Source organism: Triticum urartu, chromosome 1A (assembly GCF_056163025.1).
Source record: "Triticum urartu cultivar PI428250 chromosome 1A, HENAU_Tu73, whole genome shotgun sequence".
Taxonomy (NCBI): Eukaryota; Viridiplantae; Streptophyta; class Magnoliopsida; order Poales; family Poaceae; genus Triticum; species Triticum urartu.
This window is the reverse complement of record NC_141873.1, coordinates 22,234,903-22,258,327: the sequence shown is the minus strand read 5'-3', so window position 1 is coordinate 22,258,327 and position 23,425 is coordinate 22,234,903. Positions and strand designations below refer to the sequence as shown.

The 23,425-nt window shown below is 40.8% G+C and overlaps 4 protein-coding genes and 1 long non-coding RNA gene across 5 annotated transcripts; all 5 read left to right on the top strand.

Annotated features, from left to right (window-relative positions):
• The first annotated feature begins 6,945 nt into the window (after positions 1-6,945).
• On the top strand, positions 6,946-7,574 carry LOC147988615 (protein FAR1-RELATED SEQUENCE 11-like). Its single transcript, XM_087535277.1, has 2 exons — positions 6,946-7,242; positions 7,344-7,574. Exons 1-2 carry the CDS (start codon positions 6,946-6,948, stop codon positions 7,572-7,574), a joined length of 528 nt encoding a protein of 175 aa, XP_087391403.1.
• On the top strand, positions 7,524-8,612 carry LOC147988614 (uncharacterized). Its single transcript, XM_087543972.1, has 2 exons — positions 7,524-7,631; positions 7,724-8,612. Exons 1-2 carry the CDS (start codon positions 7,602-7,604, stop codon positions 8,498-8,500), a joined length of 807 nt encoding a protein of 268 aa, XP_087400098.1. The 5' UTR covers positions 7,524-7,601; the 3' UTR covers positions 8,501-8,612.
• A 2,849-nt stretch (positions 8,613-11,461) lies between these two features.
• On the top strand, positions 11,462-14,818 carry LOC147988613 (uncharacterized). Its single transcript, XM_087535271.1, has 13 exons — positions 11,462-11,608; positions 11,698-11,850; positions 11,929-11,991; positions 12,077-12,329; positions 12,453-12,530; positions 12,813-12,893; positions 12,988-13,146; positions 13,478-13,679; positions 13,757-13,952; positions 14,044-14,142; positions 14,221-14,477; positions 14,547-14,622; positions 14,723-14,818. Exons 1-13 carry the CDS (start codon positions 11,462-11,464, stop codon positions 14,816-14,818), a joined length of 1,860 nt encoding a protein of 619 aa, XP_087391397.1.
• Positions 14,819-16,362: 1,544 nt separating this feature from the next.
• LOC147988612 (uncharacterized) lies at positions 16,363-19,392 on the top strand. The gene is made up of 14 exons (XM_087543893.1): positions 16,363-16,586; positions 16,700-16,852; positions 16,948-17,001; positions 17,065-17,296; positions 17,384-17,428; positions 17,520-17,585; positions 17,712-17,780; positions 17,865-18,002; positions 18,089-18,160; positions 18,375-18,530; positions 18,639-18,734; positions 18,815-18,980; positions 19,063-19,269; positions 19,347-19,392. Exons 1-14 carry the CDS (start codon positions 16,371-16,373, stop codon positions 19,390-19,392), a joined length of 1,716 nt encoding a protein of 571 aa, XP_087400019.1. The 5' UTR covers positions 16,363-16,370.
• Positions 19,393-19,558: 166 nt separating this feature from the next.
• LOC147988611 (uncharacterized) lies at positions 19,559-20,273 on the top strand. Its single transcript, XR_015616398.1, has 3 exons — positions 19,559-19,783; positions 19,880-19,955; positions 20,051-20,273. It is a non-coding gene; the product is annotated as an uncharacterized LOC147988611 (long non-coding RNA).
• Positions 20,274-23,425: the final 3,152 nt, after the last annotated feature.

Here is a 23,425-nt window from a genome sequence, read left to right as displayed (position 1 = left end):
ATTTCCAACAGTCTCCCACTTGCACTAGAGTCAATAATCTAGTTACATTGTGATGAATCAAACACCCATGGAATTCTGGTGTTGATCATGTTTTGCCCTAGGGAGAGGTTTAGTCAACGGATCTGCTATATTCAGGTCCGTATGTACTTTACAAATCTCTATGTCTCCATCTTGAACATTTTCACGAATGGAGTTGAAGCGACGCTTGATGTGCCTTGTCTTCTTGTGAAACCTGGGCTCCTTGGCAAGTGCAATAGCTCCAGCGTTGTCACAAAAGAGTTTGATTGGCCCCGACGCATTTGGTATGACTCCTAGGTCGGTGATGAACTCCTTCACCCATATTGCTTCATGTGCTGCCTCCGAGGCTGCCATGTACTCCGCTTCACATGTAGATCCCGCCACGACGCTCTGTTTGCAGCTGCACCAGCTCACTGCTCCACCATTCAACATATACACGTATCCGGTTTGTGACTTGGAGTCATCCAGATCTGTGTCGAAGCTAGCGTCGACGTAACCCTTTACGACGAGCTCTTCGTCACCTCCATAAACGAGAAACATTTCCTTAGTCCTTTTCAGGTACTTCAGGATATTCTTGACCGTTGTCCAGTGTTCCTTGCCGGGATTACTTTGGTACCTTCCTACCAAACTTACGGCAAGGTTTACATCAGGTCTGGTACACAGCATGGCATACATAATAGAACCTATGGTTGAGGCATAGGGGATGACACTCATCTCTTCTATCTCTTCTGCCGTGGTCGGACATTGAGCTGAGCTCAATTTCATACCTTGCAAAACAGGCAAGAACCCTTTCTTGGACTGATCCATTTTGAATTTCTTCAAAATCTTATCAAGGTATGTGCTTTGTGAAAGACCTATGAGGCGTCTTGATCTATCTCTGTAGATCTTGATGCCTAATATATAAGCAGCTTCTCCAAGGTCCTTCATTGAAAAACTTTTATTCAAGTAGGCCTTGATGCTGTCCAAGAGTTCTATATCATTTCCCATCAAAAGTATGTCATCTACATATACTATGAGAAATGCTACAGAGCTCCCACTCACTTTCTTGTAAACGCAGGCTTCTCCATAAGTCTGCGTAAACCCAAACGCTTTGATCATCTCATCAAAGCGAATGTTCCAACTCCGAGATGCTTGCACCAGCCCATAAATCGAGCGTTGGAGCTTGCACACCTTGTCAGCATTCTTAGGATCGACAAAACCTTCCGGCTGCATCATATACAATTCTTCCTTAAGGAAACCATTAAGGAATGCCGTTTTGACGTCCATTTGCCATATTTCATAATCGTAGAATGCGGCAACTGCTAACATGATTCGGACGGACTTCAGCTTCGCTACCGGTGAGAAAGTCTCATCGTAGTCAACCCCTTGAACTTGTCGATAACCCTTAGCGACAAGTCGAGCTTTATAGATGGTCACATTACCATCCGCGTCTGTCTTCTTCTTAAAGATCCATTTATTTTCTATGGCTCGCCGTTCAACGGGCAAGTCAGTCAAAGTCCATACTTCGTTTTCATACATGGATCCTATCTCGGATTTCATGGCTTCTAGCCATTTGTCGGAATCCGGGCCCGCCATCGCTTCTTCATAGTTCGAAGGTTCACTGTTGTCTAACAACATGATTTCCAAGACAGGGTTGCCGTACCACTCTGGTGCGGAACGTGTCCTTGTGGACCTTCGAATTTCAGTAGGAGCTTGATCAGAAGTATCTTGATCATCATTAATAACTTCCTCTCTAGTCGGTGCAGGTGCCTCAGGAACATTTTCTTGAGTTGCGCCATTTACCGGTTCAAGAGGCAATACTTCATCAAGTTCTACTTTCCTCCCACTTACTTCTTTCGAGAGAAACTCTTTCTCTAGAAAGGATCCATTCCTGGCAACAAAGATCTTGCCTTCGAATCTGAGGTAGAAGGTATACCCATAAGTTTCTTTAGGGTATCCTATGAAGACGCATTTTTTCGACTTGGGTTCGAGCTTTTCAGGTTGAAGTTTCTTGACATAAGCATCGCATCCCCAAACTTTTAGAAACGACAGCTTAGGTTTCTTCCCAAACCATAATTCATACGGTGTCGTCTCAACGGATTTTGACGGTGCCCTATTTAAAGTGAATGCGGCAGTCTCTAAAGCATAGCCCCAAAAAGATAGCGGTAAATCGGCAAGAGACATCATAGATCGCACCATATCTAATAAAGTGCGATTATGACGTTCGGACACACCATTACGCTGAGGTGTTCCAGGCGGCGTGAGTTGTGAAACTATTCCACATTTTCTTAAGTGTGTGCCAAATTCGTGACTCAAGTATTCTCCTCCACGATCTGATCGTAGAAACTTGATTTTCCTGTCACGTTGATTCTCAACTTCACTCTGAAATTCCTTGAACTTTTCAAAGGTTTCAGACTTGTGTTTCATTAAGTAGACATACCCATATCTACTTAAGTCATCAGTGAGGGTGAGAACATAACGATAGCCACCGCGAGCCTCAACACTCATTGGACCGCACACATCAGTATGTATGATTTCCAACAAGTTGGTTGCTCGCTCCATTGTTCCTGAGAACGGAGTCTTGGTCATTTTACCCATGAGGCATGGTTCGCACGTGTCAAATGATTCATAATCAAGAGACTCTAAAAGTCCATCTGCATGGAGCTTCTTCATGCGTTTGACACCTATGTGACCAAGGCGGCAGTGCCACAAGTATGTGGGACTATCATTATCAACTTTACATCTTTTGGTATTCACACTATGAATATGTGTAGTAATACGCTCGAGATTCATTAAGAATAAACCATTGACTATCGGAGCATGACCATAAAACATATCTCTCATATAAATAGAACAACCATTATTCTCGGATTTAAATGAGTAGCCATCTCGTATTAAACGAGATCCTGATACAATGTTCATGCTCAAACATGGCACTAAATAACAATTATTGAGGTTTATCACTAATCCCGTAGGTAAATGTAGAGGTAGCGTGCCGACGGCGATCACATCGACCTTGGAACCATTCCCGACGCGCATCGTCACCTCGTCCTTCTCCAGTTTTCGTTTATTCCGCAGCTCCTGCGGTGAGTTACAAATATGAGCAACAGCACCGGTATCAAATACCCAGGAGTTACTACGAGTACTGGTAAGGTACACATCAATTACATATATATCAAATATACCTTTGGTGTTGCCGGCCTTTTTGTCCGCTAAGTATTTGGGGCAGTTCCGCTTCCAGTGACCCTTCCCTTTGCAATAAAAGCACTCTGTCTCAGGCTTGGGTCCATTCTTTGACTTCTTCCCAACAGCTTGCTTGCCGGGCGCAGCAACTTCCTTGCCGTCCTTCTTGAAGTTCTTTTTACCCTTGCCCCTTTTGAACTTAGTGGCTTTATTCATCATCAACACTTGATGTTCCTTCTTGACTTCTACCTCTGCTGATTTCAGCATTGCAAATACTTCAGGAATGGTCTTTACCATCCCCTGCATATTGAAGTTCATCACAAAGCTTTTGTAGCTTGGTGGAAGCGACTGGAGGATTCTGTCAATGACCGCGTCATCCGGGAGATTAACTCCCAGCTGAGTCAAGCGGTTATGTAACCCAGACATAGTGAGTATGTGCTCACTGACAGAACTATTTTCCTCCATCTTACAGCTGAAGAACTTATCGGAGACTTCATATCTCTCGATCCGGGCATGAGCTTGAAAAACCATTTTTAGCTCTTCGAACATCTCATATGCTCCATGTCTCTCAAAACGCTTTTGGAGCCCCAGCTATAAGCTGTAAAGCATGCCGCACTGAACGAGGGAGTAGTCATCAGTACGTGTCTGCCAAGCGTTCATAGCGTCTTGGTTTTGTGGGACGGGTGGATCACCTAGCGGTGCTTGTAGGACATAATCTTTCTTGGCAGCTATGAGGATGATCCTCAGGTTCCGGACCCAGTCCGTATAGTTGCTGCCATCGTCTTTCAGCTTGGTTTTCTCTAGGAACGCGTTGAAATTGAATACAACGTTGGCCATTTGATCTACAAGACATATTGTAAAGGTTTTAGACTAAGTTCATGATAATTAAGTTCATCTAATCAAATTATTAATGAACTCCCACTCAGATTAGACATCCCTCTAGTCATCTAAGTGTTACACGATCCGAGTCGACTAGGCCATGTCCGATTAACACGTGAGACGGACTAGTCATCGCCGGTGAACATCCTCATGTTGATCGTATCTTCCATACGACTCGTGTTCGACCTTTCGGTCTCTGTTTTCCGAGGCCATGTCTTCACATGCTAGGCTCGTCAAGTTAACCCTAAGTGTTTTTGCATGTGTAAAACTTCTTACACCCGTTGTATGTGAACGTAAGGATCTATCACACCCGATTAACACGTGATGCTTCGAAACGACGAACTGTAGCAACGGTGCACAGTTAGGGGAGAACACTTCTTGAAATTGTTGTAAGGGATCGTCTTATTTACTACCATCGTACTAAGTAAACAAGATGCAAAACATGATAAACATCACATGCAATCAAATAGTAATAGTGACATGATATGGCCAATATCACATAGCTCCTTTGATCTCCATCTTGGGGCTCCATGATCATCCTGTCACCGTCATACTCATCGACATGTAAGTTGTGATTCCTATTACAATAGCATGAACATCTCATACATCACATATGGATCATTCATCATTCATCACAACTTTGGCCATATCACATCACATAGCATACCCTGCAAAAACAAGTTAGACGTCCTCTAATTGTTGTTTGCATGTTTTACGTGGCTGCTATGGGTTTCTAGCAAGAACGTTTCTTACCTATGCAAAGACCACAACGTGATATGCCAATTGCTATTTACCCTTCATAAGGACCCTTTTCATCGAATCCGATCCGACTAAAGTAGGAGAGACAGACACCCGCTGGCCACCTTATGCAACTAGTGCATGTCAGTCGGTGGAACCTGTCTCACGTAAGAGTACGTGTAAGGTCGGTCCGGGCCGCTTCATCCCACGATGCCGCCGAATCAAGATAAGACTAGTAACAGCAAGCATATTGAACAAAATCAACGCCCACAACTACTTTGTGTTCTACTCGTGCAAGAGAACTACGCATAGACCTAGCTCATGATGCCACTGTTGGGGAACGTAGCAGAAAACAAAAAATTTCCTATGGTTTCACCAAGATCCATCTAGGAGTTCATCTAGCAACGAGTGATTAGATGCATCTACGTACCTTGTAGATCGCGAGCGGAAGCGTTCAAAGAACGGGGATGATGTAGTCGAACACGACGTGATTCAAATCACCGATGATCTTAGCACCGAACGGACGGTGCCTCCGCGTTCAACACACGTACGGAACGGATGACGTCTCCTCCTTTCTTGATCCAGCAAGGGGGAAGGAGAGGTTGATGAAGATCCAGCAACACGACGGCGTGGTGGTGGATGTAGGGCGTCACAGTAGCAGGGCTTCGCCTATACTACGAGAGAGAGAGACGTAACGGGGAGAGAGGGAAGCACCAAAGGCTGAGGTATGAAGTCCCTCCTCTCCCCCACTATATATAGGAGGGCCAAGGGGGGGTGGTGCGCAGCCTAGGAGATCCAATCTCCTAGGTGCGGCGGCCAGGGGAGGTTTCCCTCCCCCCCAAGGCACTCAGGGGTGCCTTCCACTAGTGGGACTCCTCCCCCATGGAAACCCTAGGCGCATGGGCCTATAGGGGCTGGTGCCCTTGGCCCATATAGGCCAAGGCGCACCCCCTACAGCCCATGTGGCCCCCCGGGATAGGTGGCCCCACCCGGTGGGCCCCCGGGACCCCTCCGGTGGTCCCGGTACAATACCGATAACCCCGAAACTTGTCCCGATGGCCGAAACAGCACTTCCTATATATAATTCTTTACCTCCGGACCATTCCGGAACTCCTCGTGACGTCCGGGATCTCATCCGGGACTCCGAACAACATTCGGGTTACTGCATACACATATCTTCATAACCCTAGCGTCACCGAACCTTAAGTGTGTAGACCCTACGGGTTCGGGAGACAAGCAGACATGACCGAGACGACTCTCCGGTCAATAACCAACAGTGGGATCTGGATACCCATGATGGCTCCCACATGCTCCACGATGATCTCATCGGATGAACCACGATGTCGAGGATTAATCAACCCCGTATACAATTCCCTTTGTCAATCGGTATGTTACTTGCCCGAGACTCGATCGTTGGTATCCCAATACCTTGTTCAATCTCGTTACCGGCAAGTCACTTTACTCGTACCGTAATGCATGATCCCGTGATCAACCACTTGGTCACCTTGAGCTCATAATGATGATGCATTACCGAGTGGGCCCAGTGATACCTCTCCGTTATCCGGAGTGACAAATCCCAGTCTCGCTCCGTGTCAACCCAACAGACACTTTCGGAGATACCTATAATGCACCTTTATAGTCACCCAGTTACGTTGTGACGTTTGATACACCCAAAGCACTCCTACGGTATCCGGGAGTTACACGATCTCATGGTCAAAGGAAAAGATACTTGACATTGGAAAAGCTCTAGCAAACGAACTACACGATCTTTGTACTATGCTTAGGATTGGGTCTTGTCCATCACATCATTCTCCTAATGATGTGATCCCGTTATCAATGACATCCAATGTCCATAGCCAGGAAATCATGACTATCTGTTGATCAACGAGCTAGTCAACTAGAGGCTTACTAGGGACATATTATGGTCTATGTATTCACACGTGTATTACGATTTCCGGATAATATAGTTATAACATGAATAAAGACAATTATCATGAACAAAGAAATATAATAATAATGCTTTTATTATTGCCTCTAGGGCATATTTCCAACAAGTGGCACGTTTTAAAGAAAGCAAAAGAATCGCTCGGGACTTTGTACAACAAATGGAGTGAATTCAGGGTTGAGTTCCACAAATTAATACAGGAAATGTTGACTGAAGAAGAGTTTGAAATACAATGGAAAGAGTTGATTGACAAATATTCACTGCAGAAGAATACTTTCCTCATACAGACTTATGAAAAGCGACATATGTGGGCGAAACCTTATTTTGCAGGGAAGTTCTGTGCCAGGATGACTAGCACACAGCGTAGCAAAAGCGCGAATCACATGCTCAAGAACTACGTACCTCCAGGCTGCCCTATGAATCTTTTTGTGAAACAATATAGCAAGCTTCAATTCGACAGAGACCAGGAAGAAGGTTTCCAAGAAAAACGTACTAGATTGGTAAAAGTTTCAGTACTCATCTCTGTAGTAATATGCTTTTGAAAATGAAATTTATCTTAGAAACGCTTATTTTATAATAACAATAAATCTAAATTTTACAGGGAGGTGTTGTACTGAAGGCAAACATTCCACTGGAGAAGCACGCAAGCAAAATATACACGAGGACAATGTTTGAAATGTTTGGTTCTTATATGTATGCAGCTAGCTCATACACTGTATCAGAGATAACACCGAAGAAATTGTACAGAGCAACTCATGTGAATGCAGAGAAAAGAAGCAAGTACTGTAAGACTGATTTTGAAATAGAAATAACTGATGATGGGGAAAAGTAGAGATGCCAATGCGGACTATTCAACCACATGGGTATGGTATGCTGCCACATAATCAAGGTATCTTCGGTGCAAACTATGAAATACTGAAAATCTAATAATGACCTATGATTGCTAAGGTAGATTGACATGATATTCTTTTGTATTGTCAGGTGATGATGGTATTGGATGTTAAAATGATCCCGGCACACCATGTCATGAAACGATGGACAATAGATGCACGTGACATCCTACCTGACCATCTTAAACATTACCAGAAAGACATGGGTCCTACTGAATCTCCAACATACAGAGACTCTTCTTTGTACAATGCGGCACTTGAGCTGGTCAGACTTGGCGACACAAATGTTAAGAGTTACGAGTTCACTAGTAATTACATAAAGGAAGGATTATTGAATGTGGCCCCTCTTTGCAATAGGGGAGATGGCATGAGTGTGTTGGACAAAGCTTCAAGTGTTTCTAGGTCAAATGCAACAAGCAAAATCAGGGGAGATATGAGCATGAACATGCCAGCTGATGCACAAGAATTTTCAGAACTCCGTCACATTCATATGGCAAAACGCACAAGGTCTGAAAGTTCGTGCATGAATGGAGGTGATGCTAACGAAGGTGAAAGTTCAGAGTCAATGAACGATGTATTCTCACCTGATAGAAGTCACCATGAGTTATCCGCACCACCTCCAAAGAGGTTGAAAGGCAGAACTACGACAGCAAGAGAGAAGGCGCCTTATGAGAAGAATGTTAAGAGATCGAGATTCTGCAAGATTTGCAGGGGCGAAGGACACAAATGCACAACATGTCCAATGAGAGGTGATCCACCGGTTAAACCGCGAAAACAATCTACTTGCACAAATTGTGGTGTAGCAGGGCATCGACGGAACAGTTGCGGCAAGAAGGCAATGTTCAACGACAAGATTGTTATGGAATGAATCATGAAGTGTTGAACCAGAATAATGAAAAAGGTACATTGGCATTTGCAACATGTATCTGCGATGAAACAGTCTCTTTTGAATAATTCATGTTGTTTGAGTGCAAAATGGAAAACAGCATAATGATTAGTTTTTTTATTGTATTGGTTCTTAGATGCACCGTGTTTCTTATATTCATTTCTTGCTTTTAGTATAAATTTATATTTATATGATCGAATAGTAACTTATTTTATTAATGAGTTCCTCAACGCTGGGGAGATATTATTATCCACCTTGTGTAATAATTATGTTATATTGCAAAATGTCTTCAATTTCCGCAATTAATTATGTATATACAACTATGAAACATATTTATCTATTTATTTATTTTACATTAAAAAAACTTCACGTACCGCCGCCATGTTGCACAACATTAAAAATAGAAACAAGGAATAAAGGTTATAATGGGCCGTTTGCCCGTACATGTTCATTCTTTTGTCATGTAGGGTGAAATGGACATAACTGATGGGCCGAGGCCAACTTGAAGGAGTGGGGCGAAGGGCCTGCAATTAATACAATCAGTGCCGGATTCAAATTTCAAAAAAGGATGGCAGGACCGAGCGCGTGCGGTCGTCTTTGTTTTATATATAGAAGCAACGGCTGTTCTCCAGGCACATAGCCTATACTTGCAAATGTGAGTTAGACCTGCGGCTTCATCAAAGCTTTTATATCCATAAGATATTTTTGAATTTCAAGAATGGCTAAGAGGCTGAGGTCTGGTGGCCAGATCCATGCGGAGGTTAGTGAAGATATTTTTATTGCATATTCAAATTGTTGCTATTTTACTCCACAGGAACTAGTTCCACACGAGTTGTTGCTATTTTTATGTATATTGCATTTTCAAATTTATGTTTTCTAATGCAGCAAATAGTGCTCATGCCTCCTATGTCAACAGCCATAGCTGTGATGGAGGTTGGAGATATACTTGATAAGAACTATTCTGGAGAGGTAAACACTAAATAATATGTTAAAACTATTTAAAGTTTGTTTATTATGATCAATCTAAAAACAATTAAACCTTCACTAACTCAGGCATCCGTGGGTTGTTACATTAAAAAAACAACTAATCAGGTCGTGAAGGAAGATAAGCTGCTACTAGCACAGGTATTTTTTTTCTAAATTTTGTAAACTAAATTATATTATTTTGTGGTTTATTTTTGTAATTAACTATTATACAAAATCTTTGATATTTTCTATTTTAGGAACATGTATGTTTCGAGATCGAAGAAGGATACGGAGAGACCGATCCATATGTGTCTACCTTGTTCGACGAAATATGGTACGTGGAAGACGTTGGTGACTGTTGCTCCCGCATTTCTTCAAAATTCAAAACAAAGAAGGATGACAACGATGAAGATGGAGAAGAGGTTGACAGCTTTGCGTGCAAAAGGCGTAAAACTGGAAGCCAGCCAGTGCTCACTGCCATTTAGGGAAAATATATTAATAAGCACTTGACGGTTGTGTTGGCTATCTATATATGAGAATAAAAATATGCTATTTTCATTTGAATTTAGTTATATCACATGTCTCACCTAAGAATTAATTTCTATTTCAGATTAATGTGTATCTTTAAATATGTGTGTGCTTGTATAATGCATTTTATTTAACTTTAAAAATAAGTATTACTCGATGATTCAAACTAAATATATATCCGTTTAATTTTTACATTGTATCGGCGCTGGTCATATTTACTTTAAACATTACAAAGAGAGGACCTAGGGTCTTCTCTTAATGAAGACGGCCGCAGAGCTATAAATTCTTTGCATTTAAAATCAAACGTGTGCACAGAAGCCGGTTTCGTAGTGCCAAAAGTCTTATGTCGTATGCATAAACAGTGACACATATTAAATGTTATGTCATATTAAATTGGGTCGACAGCTAATTTCCGAACGTGAAGCTATCAAATATAAAGTTAAAACTTAAATGTGTGCTTGTAAAGTTATCCCGCACTTAATTCAGCTTTTAATGGACTGCGTACTGCATGGCGTGAACAGTATGCAAAATGCATTGTTTACCCGCCGAATAATGTGTGTAGAAAAAATGTTTCACGGTCAGGGCTATAAGTATAGGATCGCGTGGAGGGCGTATACGTTTGCGCGGTGCTCGTTCTTTGCTCGACAGACGTTTGCTCTCACGAGCTTGAGTAGATCTGGTCGTTTGCGAGCGAGAAAACGGATTTGCAATAAGGTAAGAGTTTGTATCTAAGATCTATAATTTTTACATACGAATGCGTCGGCATATATTGTTCTATATGGTTTCTTACACATATATTGATTTTTTTGCATTTGTTTTGTAAAACCAGAAACATGTCAAATTCGTATACTTTTGCACTAGAATCGGGCGGTGGCTGGGGACTAGGGGACGTCTCCTTGATGGGTGCTGGTGGGCGTAGTTTAGTTCTCAGTAGTTTTGCGCCAAAGGACATCAAGCTTGGTATAGCTGGTTGGTGTGAGAACAAAAAATCTCTTATCAGATCAATTGGTCTAGGTGGGATTCTTACCATGCCTGATATGCAGACATTCAACCGAGATTTCACACAGTGGCTCTATCAACGGGTAGATAGTAATGAACGTTGCCTCAGAGTCGGAGTCAAAGAGGTTGTAGGGATAAACGAGATCCAGGTATCTAGAGTGCTAGGCATTAGATATGGTGGATCTATATCTATTAAAAGAGATGATGGAATCCCAAGCATTGAAGACGTAAGGAACGCAAGGGTTATGTTATGTCTGGTTAAAGATGGTTTGCAAAATACGAAATAGATAACAGTTCCAGAGGTGATCGAGGTCCTGCGTAGAGTTTGCAGCAATCCAATGACTATTCAAGAAGAGGTTATGACAAAGGTGGCCTTTGTAATGCTTTGTACGGCAGTTTTTTTTCTGTCCAAGAGAGATTCGGACATCGATACCTTTAGATGCATACGAAATGGTGAAAGATCCATCTATTCTTCACAAAATGAACTGGGGGGAGTATATAGTTGCTGAAATTTTTGACGGTGCGAAGAAGGTTCAAAATTCTCTTATCACCGGCAAAAGAAGATTCCACGTATACGGATGCATAATATTCCTTCAGGTAAGCATCGTGTCTTGTCATGACTTTTACAAACAACCACGATGCCTTCCTTAAACTAACAATTTTGGTTCCAAAACATCTGACTGCAGATATTGTACTTTGACACGGTCGACACGAGGTTTATCCGCGTTGACCAAACATCGACGCCTAGTGTTTCTTACTACACAGGTGTCTGCATAAAGGCACTTATCGAGGATGATACAATTTTAGTGAATGGGAAAAAGTTATATGGCTCCATGTCGGTAAGTTATAAATTTGTGCTAGAAGATTGGATTGTATTTTCTAGTCATAACTATGATTTAATTAAAATATTTCATCAGGCCAAGGCATCGGATCAAGCTATAAATGGACAGCAGCGCCAGCTGGAAGGTACAACCGGACAGGTAAGTAGAGGCATGTCCTTATTGGACAACCACTCGAGTAATTAATTGAATACATGATGATTCATTTTCATCGAACAATGCACAGTGCAAGGCATGGATAATTGATAGGATAGAAGAATACCGTACGAGCATGGAGGAGGGAACCAGGGACTTCTACGCAGCCGGGGCAACGTCGGCTGACTTTACAGTGCACACAGTACGTGAGCACGAGGCCAAAATGATCCAGAAAGCTGCCAAGCATAGAATAGAGTTGGTGGCATACATGAAGGGCAAGGGTTACTACGAGCATGTTGAAAAATTGAATTGTAGATTGGAAGAAATGTCTTCTATGATAGCAGGTGATTGTTATTTTAATAGTTTTACACATAAATGATAATTTATAATTTGTTAAAAATGTAAGAAATTATAAACTTTGCCGGCACTGATTTAATATGTTGTCAATTTGAAACTTACACAATTAGGTTTGCATTTTAGCATGGCGAATTGTTTTGACGCAGTGGGCGACAGAACACTGCAAAACAATATGTCTATAGATGAAGGTATGGAATATAGAATGTAAATATAAAATTTAATGACATTTTATCTTACAGCAAAATATTATTATGATATATAATTTATGTTGATCCTAATGAGTGAAGGCGGTCATCATGACGACATTGTTTTTGCAGCTAAAGTTGACTTCAAAACAAAAAAATAATTATTTGTTTAAATTTCATATAAATACTTTTGTCATTAGGCTTATATCGAATTTTTGTTAAAAGACGTCCAAGATGCTCGCATTTAGCAAACAATAAATATAACATCACAATCGGGACTTGTAGGACAATTTAGTATGACAGGGAAACGTTCATCGACAGGAGTAAATGGTAGATACCTTCTGCTTCGACCTGGATCAACATCGGGTAATTTTGATTTGAATTAATAATTAAAAAATGTATTTGTAAGTAATAGTAATTTTGAATTAAAATCTGAGCATAATTTCTACAAGTTTTGCAGGTTTTGCTTTGTCGGACCTTAACAATCCAAGTTACCGCAATGAGCATGATTTGTTAGTTCAAGAAAGGGAGGAAGCAAAAAAATTTGAAGAAAGCAGACTTTCCTTCGACAAACATGACCATTTGGACGAAGATATTGTTTACGTACCTGACAATGCTAGTGAGTTTCCTTTTCTCTTTTTAACATGATAATTATGATTAACAAATAAAAATTGGACGTTTCATTGGAAATTACATATTTGAATTTACCTAAATTAAATGTTTAATGCCGCGTCTTATTATACAAAACTTACATAATATATAACTATGACTATTTGAAATTCTGGACGAGGAAAAATTAATCCTTTGTGCTAAACTAACGTTAATAGATTTTGAATAAGATTTACATATAACTATTTCTTTAATTTTTTTCACTAACTATCTGTAATGCAAATGATCTACTTGTTATCTTAACATGCATAACCGTGCCAGTAATATTTTAATATATATAGGGAAGAGGGCACATGTTGTATCTTCTGGTTCAGATGAAGACAGTGATGAATTTGAGCTTGAGCTACTGAAGAAACATATAATTAATGAAAAATGTGGTACATCACCGTTTGACATTGGTGCAAAATATCCAACATTTGGAACAGGATCTTCGGAGTTAGCTTATCAGAATCTAATAGATTGTTCGCGTACAATCAAGTCAAGGTTCGTTGTAAACTTATTATACCTATACAAGTTATTTAAAATAGAATTTTATGTTGAAGGATAATGTTAAAAAACAGGATATGGGTGGAACTTACAAGACCTACTAAAATTAAGTTGGATGGGAACACAATATTTGAGTTACTAAAGCCGGGCGGGAGGATGAATTATGTCGGTTTTGATATGTTTTGCCGCATTAGCCGGGAGTATGAGTCGAGATGGTGTTTAAGCGGCGATAACAGCCGTTGGAGACACTTTCTGCATCCTATGTTTGCGGTGAGTGTAGCTAATTATTATATTAAAATATTAGAACATGTTTTAATTTAACTTTTATTGGAATGCTAAGTTGTTGATATTTAATATGCAGGGCTCTATTCTACACACAACGAATCCATGGTTTAAGAAGCCGATAAACGACCTTGTCGTGGGTGAACACATTGGCTACGACGTGGAGTCATGCAAAATGGTGCGTTTATTAGATAATTTTTTTATTTATAGCAATATATGAAAAAAAATGACGAGAATTGAAATGAATTGTTTACAGTTGTTCGCTCCATACCAAGAAAATGACAAGAGCTGGGTCTTATATATATTCGACCATATCGAAAAGAAGCTACATGTGCTAGATCCAGTAAGGTCTTGCCTAGGAGAGACATATGTGGAGGAACATCATGTTGGTAGATGTTCAATACTTATAAAAGGATTGGCAATGTGCTTCGAGACGTCTTTTGAAGGCATTGACATAGGAACCAATGGGTGGGAGTATATCTTCCATACAAATCTAAATGCAAAGGCATCAAGGTTGGTTAAGGTACCATGGTTATGTTTGTTTGGTATGATTTTCAACTAACATTTTTGAAAATAATGCAGCGGTGAAAGTGGTTACTATGTGGTTCACTACATGACAAATTTTGATGGATCAGAGGTCCGCGAGAAGATTAATGCGGTATGATACATTAAAATGTTTTTTAATTACGTCTCTATTTTGTAAATTCATTACACTGGGTCATATATATGATTTTCTCCTTCTATTCATAACTTTGCAGATGGATCTACACGTATTAAAGAGGAACATGCTACAGCTAGCATGCAGGATGGAATCAAACATGGTGGTGGCACCCGAATGTATCATCGGTTTTTAATCAATGTTCAAGATCTTGATTTGTAATAAATAAAATCAGAGGGCAGAAAAGCACATTGTAACAATTAATCCTTATTGCTTAAAATCGTCAGAAGGTAGACAACCAATTTGTAATAATTAAAATTAATTGCTTGTAGCCGAAAATCACTCCGTTCAATTATCAGGTTCGGTCCGCAAAGGACATGGCTAGATAAAAGAAAACAAAATTTAGGTATGTTGACCGTGCGGATGCATTGGGAAAGAAATGCATGTACTGGTTTGACGCATTGTTTGTTCCTGGGTAGCAGCCCTTTGTCGTGGGGTAGCCGGCTCTGTAGATCTGTCTGAAGTTAAAATGATCCAGGGTCGGCATACACGGGTGCGTTGCCCCTTCGAGTGCGAGGCGACCCGACTGCTGGAGCGTAACTAGCATACGTGTTGGTTGCACGGCACACGGATCCTTGTCGTTTGTTGTGTGGACATTTTGCGTGACAAACAGTAGACATGTGCGTGCAGACATCTGCAGTGTATGCTATAAACAGTAGAAAGGGATAAAAGAATTAGCAGAAACAGTGTCACATAACGCGTGCTAGGATGCTAGGATGTACTACTGGCGTGCTGTAGCCTCTGCACTGCTAGCCGCTCTTAATTGCTGAATTGTCCGGCTGTTCGGGCGAGACGTTTTACAGGCCAGAGAAATTGGTACCCCAAATTCATTGCGTGTGTACTACATTACCACTCCGATGGAGAAACTTAGATCCGATTGACTTAAAGACCGGAGCGGATGGGAGCTGGTGAATCTTATCTCTTCAGCAAGAACCAGAGCGGTGGAAGCGAGTTCTACGCATCCGGTGGCCTCGCATCATCTTCCAAGGTAAGTTTCTGAAAACTTTCACCGTCGGTACAGGTCATTTGTTTCTTCTATTCCGACCGCTGGTTTAATTTGTTTTATGTCCTTGTGTAATCTATTAGGAATCAAATGAACTTGGTTAGAGGCCGCCATGGAAATGGCAGACCACAAGGTGTAGATTTTAGATCAAGTTCAAGTCTTAATCGTTTTGGTGGTAGCCGCGAGTTGAAAGCGGAGGCGTTCGGTGAGCATCTGGAATCTGTAAGCTTAGATGGATGCATAGTGAGGAGCAGTTACGTGCCTGATGCTGTAGGATTAGCGATGCAGAACTGGGGCGAAGAACAGAAAGCATTAGTTCGTGCGATGGGCCTTGGTGGGTTACTGCATCTTCGGAAAACAGGGAATTTTTTTTATCTCTTTCACACGATCTCTGCTTGATAGGATCGACCCCAATGACAGTACGATGAGGCTGCCAGGCGGTGCGAAGTCGATCTTGGGCGAGATGGAGATTTGCTCTTATATGGATATAAGGAGAGGAGGTTTGACACTGCAGAGGAACGGCAACAGTCCAAGTGATGATCACTACATGAGTGCTAGGTATCTTCTGGGAATGGCTCTGATTCCACAAGAGATCACTGTGAACGATGTAGTTAGTATACTACAAGAACACGTGGACTCACCGATGACTCAAGAGCAGAGGATTAAGACGGAGGTGGGAACGGCCATGCTTGCTGTTTCCGTTGTATTTGGACCACGAGATGGTCGCAACCACGTGACAAATGATGCATACCGGCTTGTCGAAGAACCATCCAAACTTAGTGTTTGGAACTACTCTAGATATGCTCTAGAGGAGATAATGCGAGGTGCCCTGTGCCTGGCAGAGTCCAAACGAAAAGGAGAGCAAAATGTTTGGCTATATGGATGCCCAACTATTTTGCAGGTATGAAGAACTTGTTATATCTACTTAATTCAGCATTGCAATTTACAACATGTGAATCCATTTGTTGATAACAGGAAAAAATCTAACTGTGCATTAATACATTTGAAAAACAGATACACTACTTCAACTCGGTTGATACCGGTTATCTCACCATCGATACAACAAAGCAAGCCGCGGTTAAGCTGTATTCAACTTCTGTAGTGAGAACTTTCATCGAAGCAGATACCTTCGAAGAGGATGGCCAGGTCAAGTATGGAGGCTTGAAGGTTAGGAATGTAGTTATGTTATTAAGCAATTGTATATGATATATATTTAATCGTGGTATATATATATTTATATATATAACTGTCTATGGATGCAGGGCAAAGTTGCTTGTTCTGGAAAAGCTATAGCTGCCGGTTGTATACACTATGAGGTAATCAGAAAAGCTGAAACACTCACCATGTTTATCTTTTGTATGGTTAGTAAACTTAATTAGATTGAATGGTTAATTTTTTTGCATACACTATTATACCTAAAAGGAAAGTTGAGAATGTCTATGTTAAAGGCAGATTCAGTATGTCATGAGTTCAACGAGCTCATGTCCAGGGATCATTCAAATGATGTTGGCATGATAAAGAGACGGATAGAAGAGCATGATATGGCACAGACTCTATCGAGGCTTCATGAATGGAAAGATAACGACGCCAAAATTGAACCAGCCTTAAAAGGTAACTTATCGATCATTATCGTTCTTAGTTATATGAAATCAGCTCCTACTGCTATGTACATAAGCTATGAATAAAATGATGATTTAGGTAAATGTGGATGGATCCCAAATATGCCACCACGCATATTAGAAGGTATTATTTATAGTTATGCTGAGTTATTATGTATTAGTGTAATCATTAATATATATGAATTGTTAATCATGTGAGCATGTTTCTTTTTAAGGTGTGGTTGTTAGTACAGAAGACTGTAATGATATTGAAAATTGGGAAAGGAAGAAAATTGCAACAGGTTAGTCACCTTCAAAATTGTTCAATTATGGCATTGGTGAAATTACCTAAGATGGAAACCTAGTATATGTGGGAACTGTAGTTTGTACAAGCTAGGTGAGTGATTTACCCTGGATGTACTTTCCAGGATCTGCAAGTACAGATGAGGACCATGATATCAAAACAGTAGCAGAGGCACTTGCTGGGATGAAAGCAGGTCTGTAATTAACTCCCAGTATGTGACGTACATTTGTTTCTGGATGGCACATGCCAATTAATAGATATCCTCACTAATGTGCAGGTTTGTTTGGTGCTGGGTTAAGTGGGGTATGTGGCTCTAGGCAAGGTACATGCACACGTACAGCTGCAGTCAATTCAACAAAGCAGACACTGATGGTACAACAAGCTAGTTCACTTACTGGAGAAATAAACAAGGGCGGTAAGTTTGTGTTCTTGTTTACTGTTGAAGATAAAGCATCATGTTCCATATGATGTGCCTAACAGAATTGCAATTATGAAATCTAGTTGCATTGATTGGAGATGAAATTAAAACTAATGAAGGTACACTTGAAGGAGATGGCGGAAAGCAAAAACCAGGTTAGTTGGGTCGCTAATTTTATATTTGAATAGGTTTGCTGCTGATAAAAAGTATATTTGAGATTATTTGCTCCATAATAAAAACATAATATGCAAATAATTTAGATTTTTTCATTTTGTTCCGTAAGAATGTAAAATTGCAGATATGTATGATATATATAGTTGGTGCTGCGGATGTGTAACGGGATTCTGACATTTTAACAAAATTCTATAGTGTTGAAATTCTATGTCAGGAGATTGGCGAAAAACAGAGATATTTTTTTGGATCGTGAAAGAACCAATGAAAGCTGTACCGTTTTGTCTGAAAGTGTTAAGACAGACGAAATGAACCCGGTACTAGCACATGACGCATTCAAGAAAAATTTTTTGGGTGGGTTAATAATAGTACAGACCTTTATATATAGGATGGAACTTTTCTGTTCGATTCTAATTGTGACAACATTTTACGTTGTACGTTTTTTTCTTAATTGTACTGCAGGAGGTAATAATTTAAGTGGAGAGAGCATTACAGCTGTTGCAGATGCAGATATTGGGAAGAAGAGGTCAATCTCTCAAATAAATCGACTGATTGAAGGTTAGAGTAATTTGTTTTCTGTATGTATATGTAGGTAGTATATATTGTTTTGTAATAATATAATATAGTTTGATTCCCAGTTTGTAAACGGCAACGTATCGCCGGGAAGATGGATGTTCCAATCATATCAAATGGACTTAGCAATGGTGGGTTAGGAGGACCTGGCGCCTACTTTTTAAGTAGTAGGAAAGTACTGAAGGATTCTATAGAGCAGCTGGAGAATACAAAGGGAATGGAACTAAGGAGGTGAATATAATCTAAATCCTATAACAATTAGTTCATTTTTCTTCCCTAATATAAATTTGACTGATTAAGTTCATTCAATTAGGATCTGGATTGAGCATCCTATACCTGTTGTGCTGCAAATTACTGGAACTGAGATATATGCAATGATGAAACCTGGAGGAGAAGTTGGTGCAAGACAATTTGATATTTTCCGTAGGCTTGTGTATTGTCAGGATAAGAAGTTATATGCTCCTAGGTCAATTTTGAGGCTGAGGAAGGTTCTTCATCTAAACTGGGCGGTTAGTTCATTGTAGGAAAATAAGTATATAAGAAAACAATTTGCGCGTAGTTAAGATTTCTAATTTGGTAGTGGTAATATGTTTCCAGGAGAGAGTGCTTAATGGTGCAGCCGTACAGATTAATGATGAAATAAAAGCAAGTTTGGTTGGTTTGAACGGAAAATTTGATTTGAGGACTTGCAATATGGTAAGGGGCTTAGCAAGTAGATCACATAATGTATATTGTTTACCAATTAAATCATCTTATGAAGTTAATTGTTGTGTGCAGATAATGGTTCCAGACAGATCTGTAGAGGGGTATTACGTTCTGTATGTCTTCAATATGTTTACTCATGTGGTCCATGTGTTTGATCCAACAAACTCATGGCAGCTTGAGACAACATTGGAGAAGAAGCACTGGGAAAAATATATGTTGTTGCTTAATGGGATGTCGTCCTTGATACCTCAGTTATACCCCGGCTATCATGTTGATGCTTCTAAATGGAAAATGAAATGCCATAAAGTGTTGGCGGACCGAGTGAAGAGGTGAACATACTGAGCTTTGATTTTTCATTTAGATATAATTATTTATGTTTTTCAATATTTGGTAGTCTCTAAAGTTCTGCTGCAATGTGCTGGTAGGGGTGATACTGCATTCTATGTTTTACTCATCATATTGAGCTTCAATGGGCAAGAGATAAAGCACATTCTTAACACGGTTAGTAGTTATTATTCTAGAAAATTGCACATGTAATGTGGAAAATCATTAATCAATTTGTAATGCTGACATAAGTAAGTTGTTTCTTAATGCAGAATTCTCTGGCATTATTCAAGCTTAATGTGCTGCAGTGGTTGGGTAAAATGCATGCGAACAGATCAAGTTTCCCAAGGGAAATCATACCATGTTAAATTCTGAGTTACCTAAGTTATTTAACTGGTAGAGCGGCAACAAGTCGTGGTATTGTAATGAATGTCATACTACTTATTATTTAAGACATATATCAATTGTTTTAAATTAGTTAAGCGCTATGAAGAATGTGGGATATATTTCGTAAGCTTAAATTCGACAAGTACTATGGCTATGTCTCTGAATGTTTGTTTGGTTTTATTTGTCTATATTGTCGTTGTATTGTTTATCAGCATGTTTCGTTTTTTGAAGCATGGTTGAGTTTTTATTTATATTTGATTCACTGTATGCTACGTACATTAGGGTGTATGTATTGTTGGGAACGTAGTAATTTCAAAAAAATTCCTACGCACACGCAAGATCATGGTGATGTATAGCAACGAGAGGGGAGAGTGTTGTCTACGTACCCTCGTAGACCGACAGCGGAAGCGTTATGACAACGCGGTTGATGTAGTTGTACGTCTTCACGGCCCGACCGATCAAGCACCGAAACTACGGCACCTCCGAGTTCTAGCACACGTTCAGCTCGATGACGATCCCCGAACTCCGATCCAGCAAAGTGTCGGGGAAGAGTTCCGTCAGCACGACGGCGTGGTGACAATCTTGATGTTCTATTGTCGCAGGGCTTCGCCTAAGCACCACTACAATATTATCGAGGACTATGGTGGAGGGGGGCACCGCACACGGCTAAGAGATCGATCTTGAAGATCAACTTGTGTGTCTAGAGGTGCCCCCTGCCCCCGTATATAAAGGAGCAAGGGGGTGCGGCTGGCCCTAGGAGGAGGGGCGCAGGAGGAGTCCTACTCCCACCGGGAGTAGGACTCCCCCCTTTCCCTAGTTGGATTAGGACTTGGGGGAAGGAGGAGAGGGAAGAAAGGAAAGGGGGGGCGCCGCCCCCCTCCTTGTCCAATTCGGACTTGGGGGGGAAGGGGCGCGCGGCATCCCCTAGGCCTCCTCTCCTCTTTCTCCACTAGGCCCATTAAGGCCCATTAGGTTACCGGGGGGGTTCCGGTAACCTCCCGGTACTCCGGTAAAATGCCGATTTCACCCGGAACACTTCCGATGTCCAAACATAGGCTTCCAATATATCAATCTTTATGTCTCGACCATTTCGAGACTCCTCGTCATGTCCGTGATCACATCCGGGACTCCGAACAAACTTCGGTACATCAAAATATATAAACTCATAATGAAACTATCATCGTAACGTTAAGCGTGCGGACCCTACGGGTTCGAGAACAATGTAGACATGACCGAGACATGTCTCCGGTCAATAACCACTAGCGGAACCTGGATGCTCATATTGGCTCCTACATATTCTACGAAGATCTTTATCGGTCAGACCGCATAACAACATACGTTGTTCCCTTTGTCATCGGTATGTTACTTGCCCGAGATTCGATCGTCGGTATCTCAATACCTAGTTCAATCTTGTTACCGGCAAGTCTCTTTACTCGTTTCATAATACATCATCTCGCAACTAACTCATTAGTTGCAATGCTTGCAAGGCTTATGTGATGTGCATTACCGAGAGGGCCCAGAGATACCTCTCCGACAATCGGAGTGACAAATCCTAATCTCGAAATACGCCAACCCAACATGTACCTTTGAAGACACCTGTAGAGCTCCTTTATAATCACCCAGTTATGTTGTGACGTTTGGTAGCACACAAAGTGTTCCTCCGGCAAGCGGGAGTTGCATAATCTCATAGTCATAGGAACATGTATAAGTCATGAAGAAAGCAATAGCAACATACTAAACGATCGGGTGCTAAGCTAATGGAATGGGTCATGTCAATCACATCATTCTCCCAATGATGTGATCCCGTTAATCAAATGACAACACATGTCTATGGTTAGGAAACATAACTATGTTTGATTAACGAGCTAGTCAAGTAGAGGCACACTAGTGACGTTTAGTTTGTCTATGTATTCACACAAGTATTATGTTTCCAGATAATACAATTCTAGCATGAATAATAAACATTTATCATGATATAGGGAAATAAATAATAACTTCATTATTGCCTCTAGGGCATATTTCCTTCAGTCTCCCACTTGCACTACAGTCAATAATCTAGATTACACAGTAATGATTCTAACACCCATGGAGCTTTGGTGCTGATCATGTTTTGCTCGTGGAAGAGGCTTAGTCAACGGGTCTGCTACATTCAGATCCGTATGTATCTTGCAAATCTCTATGTCTCCCACCTGGACTAGATCCCGGATGGAATTGAAGCGTCTCTTGATGTGCTTGGTTCTCTTGTGAAATCTGGATTCCTTTGCCAAGGCAATTGCACCAGTATTGTCACAAAAGATTTTCATTGGACCCGATGCACTAGGTATGACACCTAGATCGGATATGAACTCCTTCATCTAGACTCCTTCGTTTGCTGCTTCCGAAGCAGCTATGTACTCTGCTTCACATGTAGATCCCGCCACAACGCTTTGTTTAGAACTGCACCAACTGACAGCTCCACTGTTTAATGTAACACGTATCCGGTTTGCGATTTAGAATCGTCCGGATCAGTGTCAAAGCTTGCATCAATGTAACCATTTGCGATGAGCTCTTTGTCACCTCCATATACGAGAAACATATCCTTAGTCCTTTTCAGGTATTTCAGGATGTTCTTGACCGTTGTCCAGTGATCCACTCCTGGATTACTTTGGTACCTCCCTGCTATACTTATAGCAAGACATACATCAGGTCCGGTACACAGCATTGCATACATGATAGAGCCTATGGCTGAAGCATAGGGAACATCTTTCATTTTCTCTCTATCTTTTGCAGTGGTCGGGCATTGAGTCTTACTCAATTTCACACCTTGTAACACAGGCAAGAATCCTTTATTTGCTTGATCCATTTTGAACTTCTTCAAAACTTTGTCAAGATATGTGCCTTGTGAAAGTCCAATTAAGCGTCTTGATCTATCTCTATAGATCTTAATGCCCAATATGTAAGCAGCTTCAGCAAGGTCTTTCATTGAAAAACTCTTATTCAAGTATCCCTTTATGCTATCCAGAAATTCTATATCATTTCCGATTAGTAATATGTCATCTACATATAATATCAGAAATGCTACAGAGCTCCCACTCACTTTCTTGTAAATACAGGCCTCTCCAAAAGTCTGTACAAAACCAAATGCTGTGATCACATTATCAAAGCGTTTATTCCAACTCCGAGAGGCTTGCACCAGTCCATAAATGGATCGCTGGAGCTTGCACACTTTGTTAGCTCCCTTTGGATCGACAAAACCTTCTGGTTGCATCATATACAACTCT

What these genes read in the sequence shown, in the direction of transcription:
- LOC147988615 (XM_087535277.1), top strand. Translation starts at nt 6,946, where the DNA reads ATGTTGACTGAAGAAGAGTTTGAAATACAATGGAAAGAGTTGATTGAC. An exon ending in AAGAAAAACGTACTAGATTG is followed by an intron (nt 7,243 to 7,343) that starts GTAAAAGTTTCA and finishes TAAATTTTACAG; the next exon opens with GGAGGTGTTGTACTGAAGGC.
- LOC147988614 (XM_087543972.1), top strand. Translation starts at nt 7,602, where the DNA reads ATGGGTATGGTATGCTGCCACATAATCAAG. An exon ending in TATGCTGCCACATAATCAAG is followed by an intron (nt 7,632 to 7,723) that starts GTATCTTCGGTG and finishes TTGTATTGTCAG; the next exon opens with GTGATGATGGTATTGGATGT.
- LOC147988613 (XM_087535271.1), top strand. Translation starts at nt 11,462, where the DNA reads ATGGTGAAAGATCCATCTATTCTTCACAAAATGAACTGGGGGGAGTAT. An exon ending in TGGAAGGTACAACCGGACAG is followed by an intron (nt 11,992 to 12,076) that starts GTAAGTAGAGGC and finishes AACAATGCACAG; the next exon opens with TGCAAGGCATGGATAATTGA. An exon ending in TTACGTACCTGACAATGCTA is followed by an intron (nt 13,147 to 13,477) that starts GTGAGTTTCCTT and finishes TAATATATATAG; the next exon opens with GGAAGAGGGCACATGTTGTA.
- LOC147988612 (XM_087543893.1), top strand. Translation starts at nt 16,371, where the DNA reads ATGCTTGCTGTTTCCGTTGTATTTGGACCACGAGATGGTCGCAACCAC. An exon ending in GCCACCACGCATATTAGAAG is followed by an intron (nt 17,429 to 17,519) that starts GTATTATTTATA and finishes TTTCTTTTTAAG; the next exon opens with GTGTGGTTGTTAGTACAGAA. An exon ending in ATTCAAGAAAAATTTTTTGG is followed by an intron (nt 18,531 to 18,638) that starts GTGGGTTAATAA and finishes ATTGTACTGCAG; the next exon opens with GAGGTAATAATTTAAGTGGA.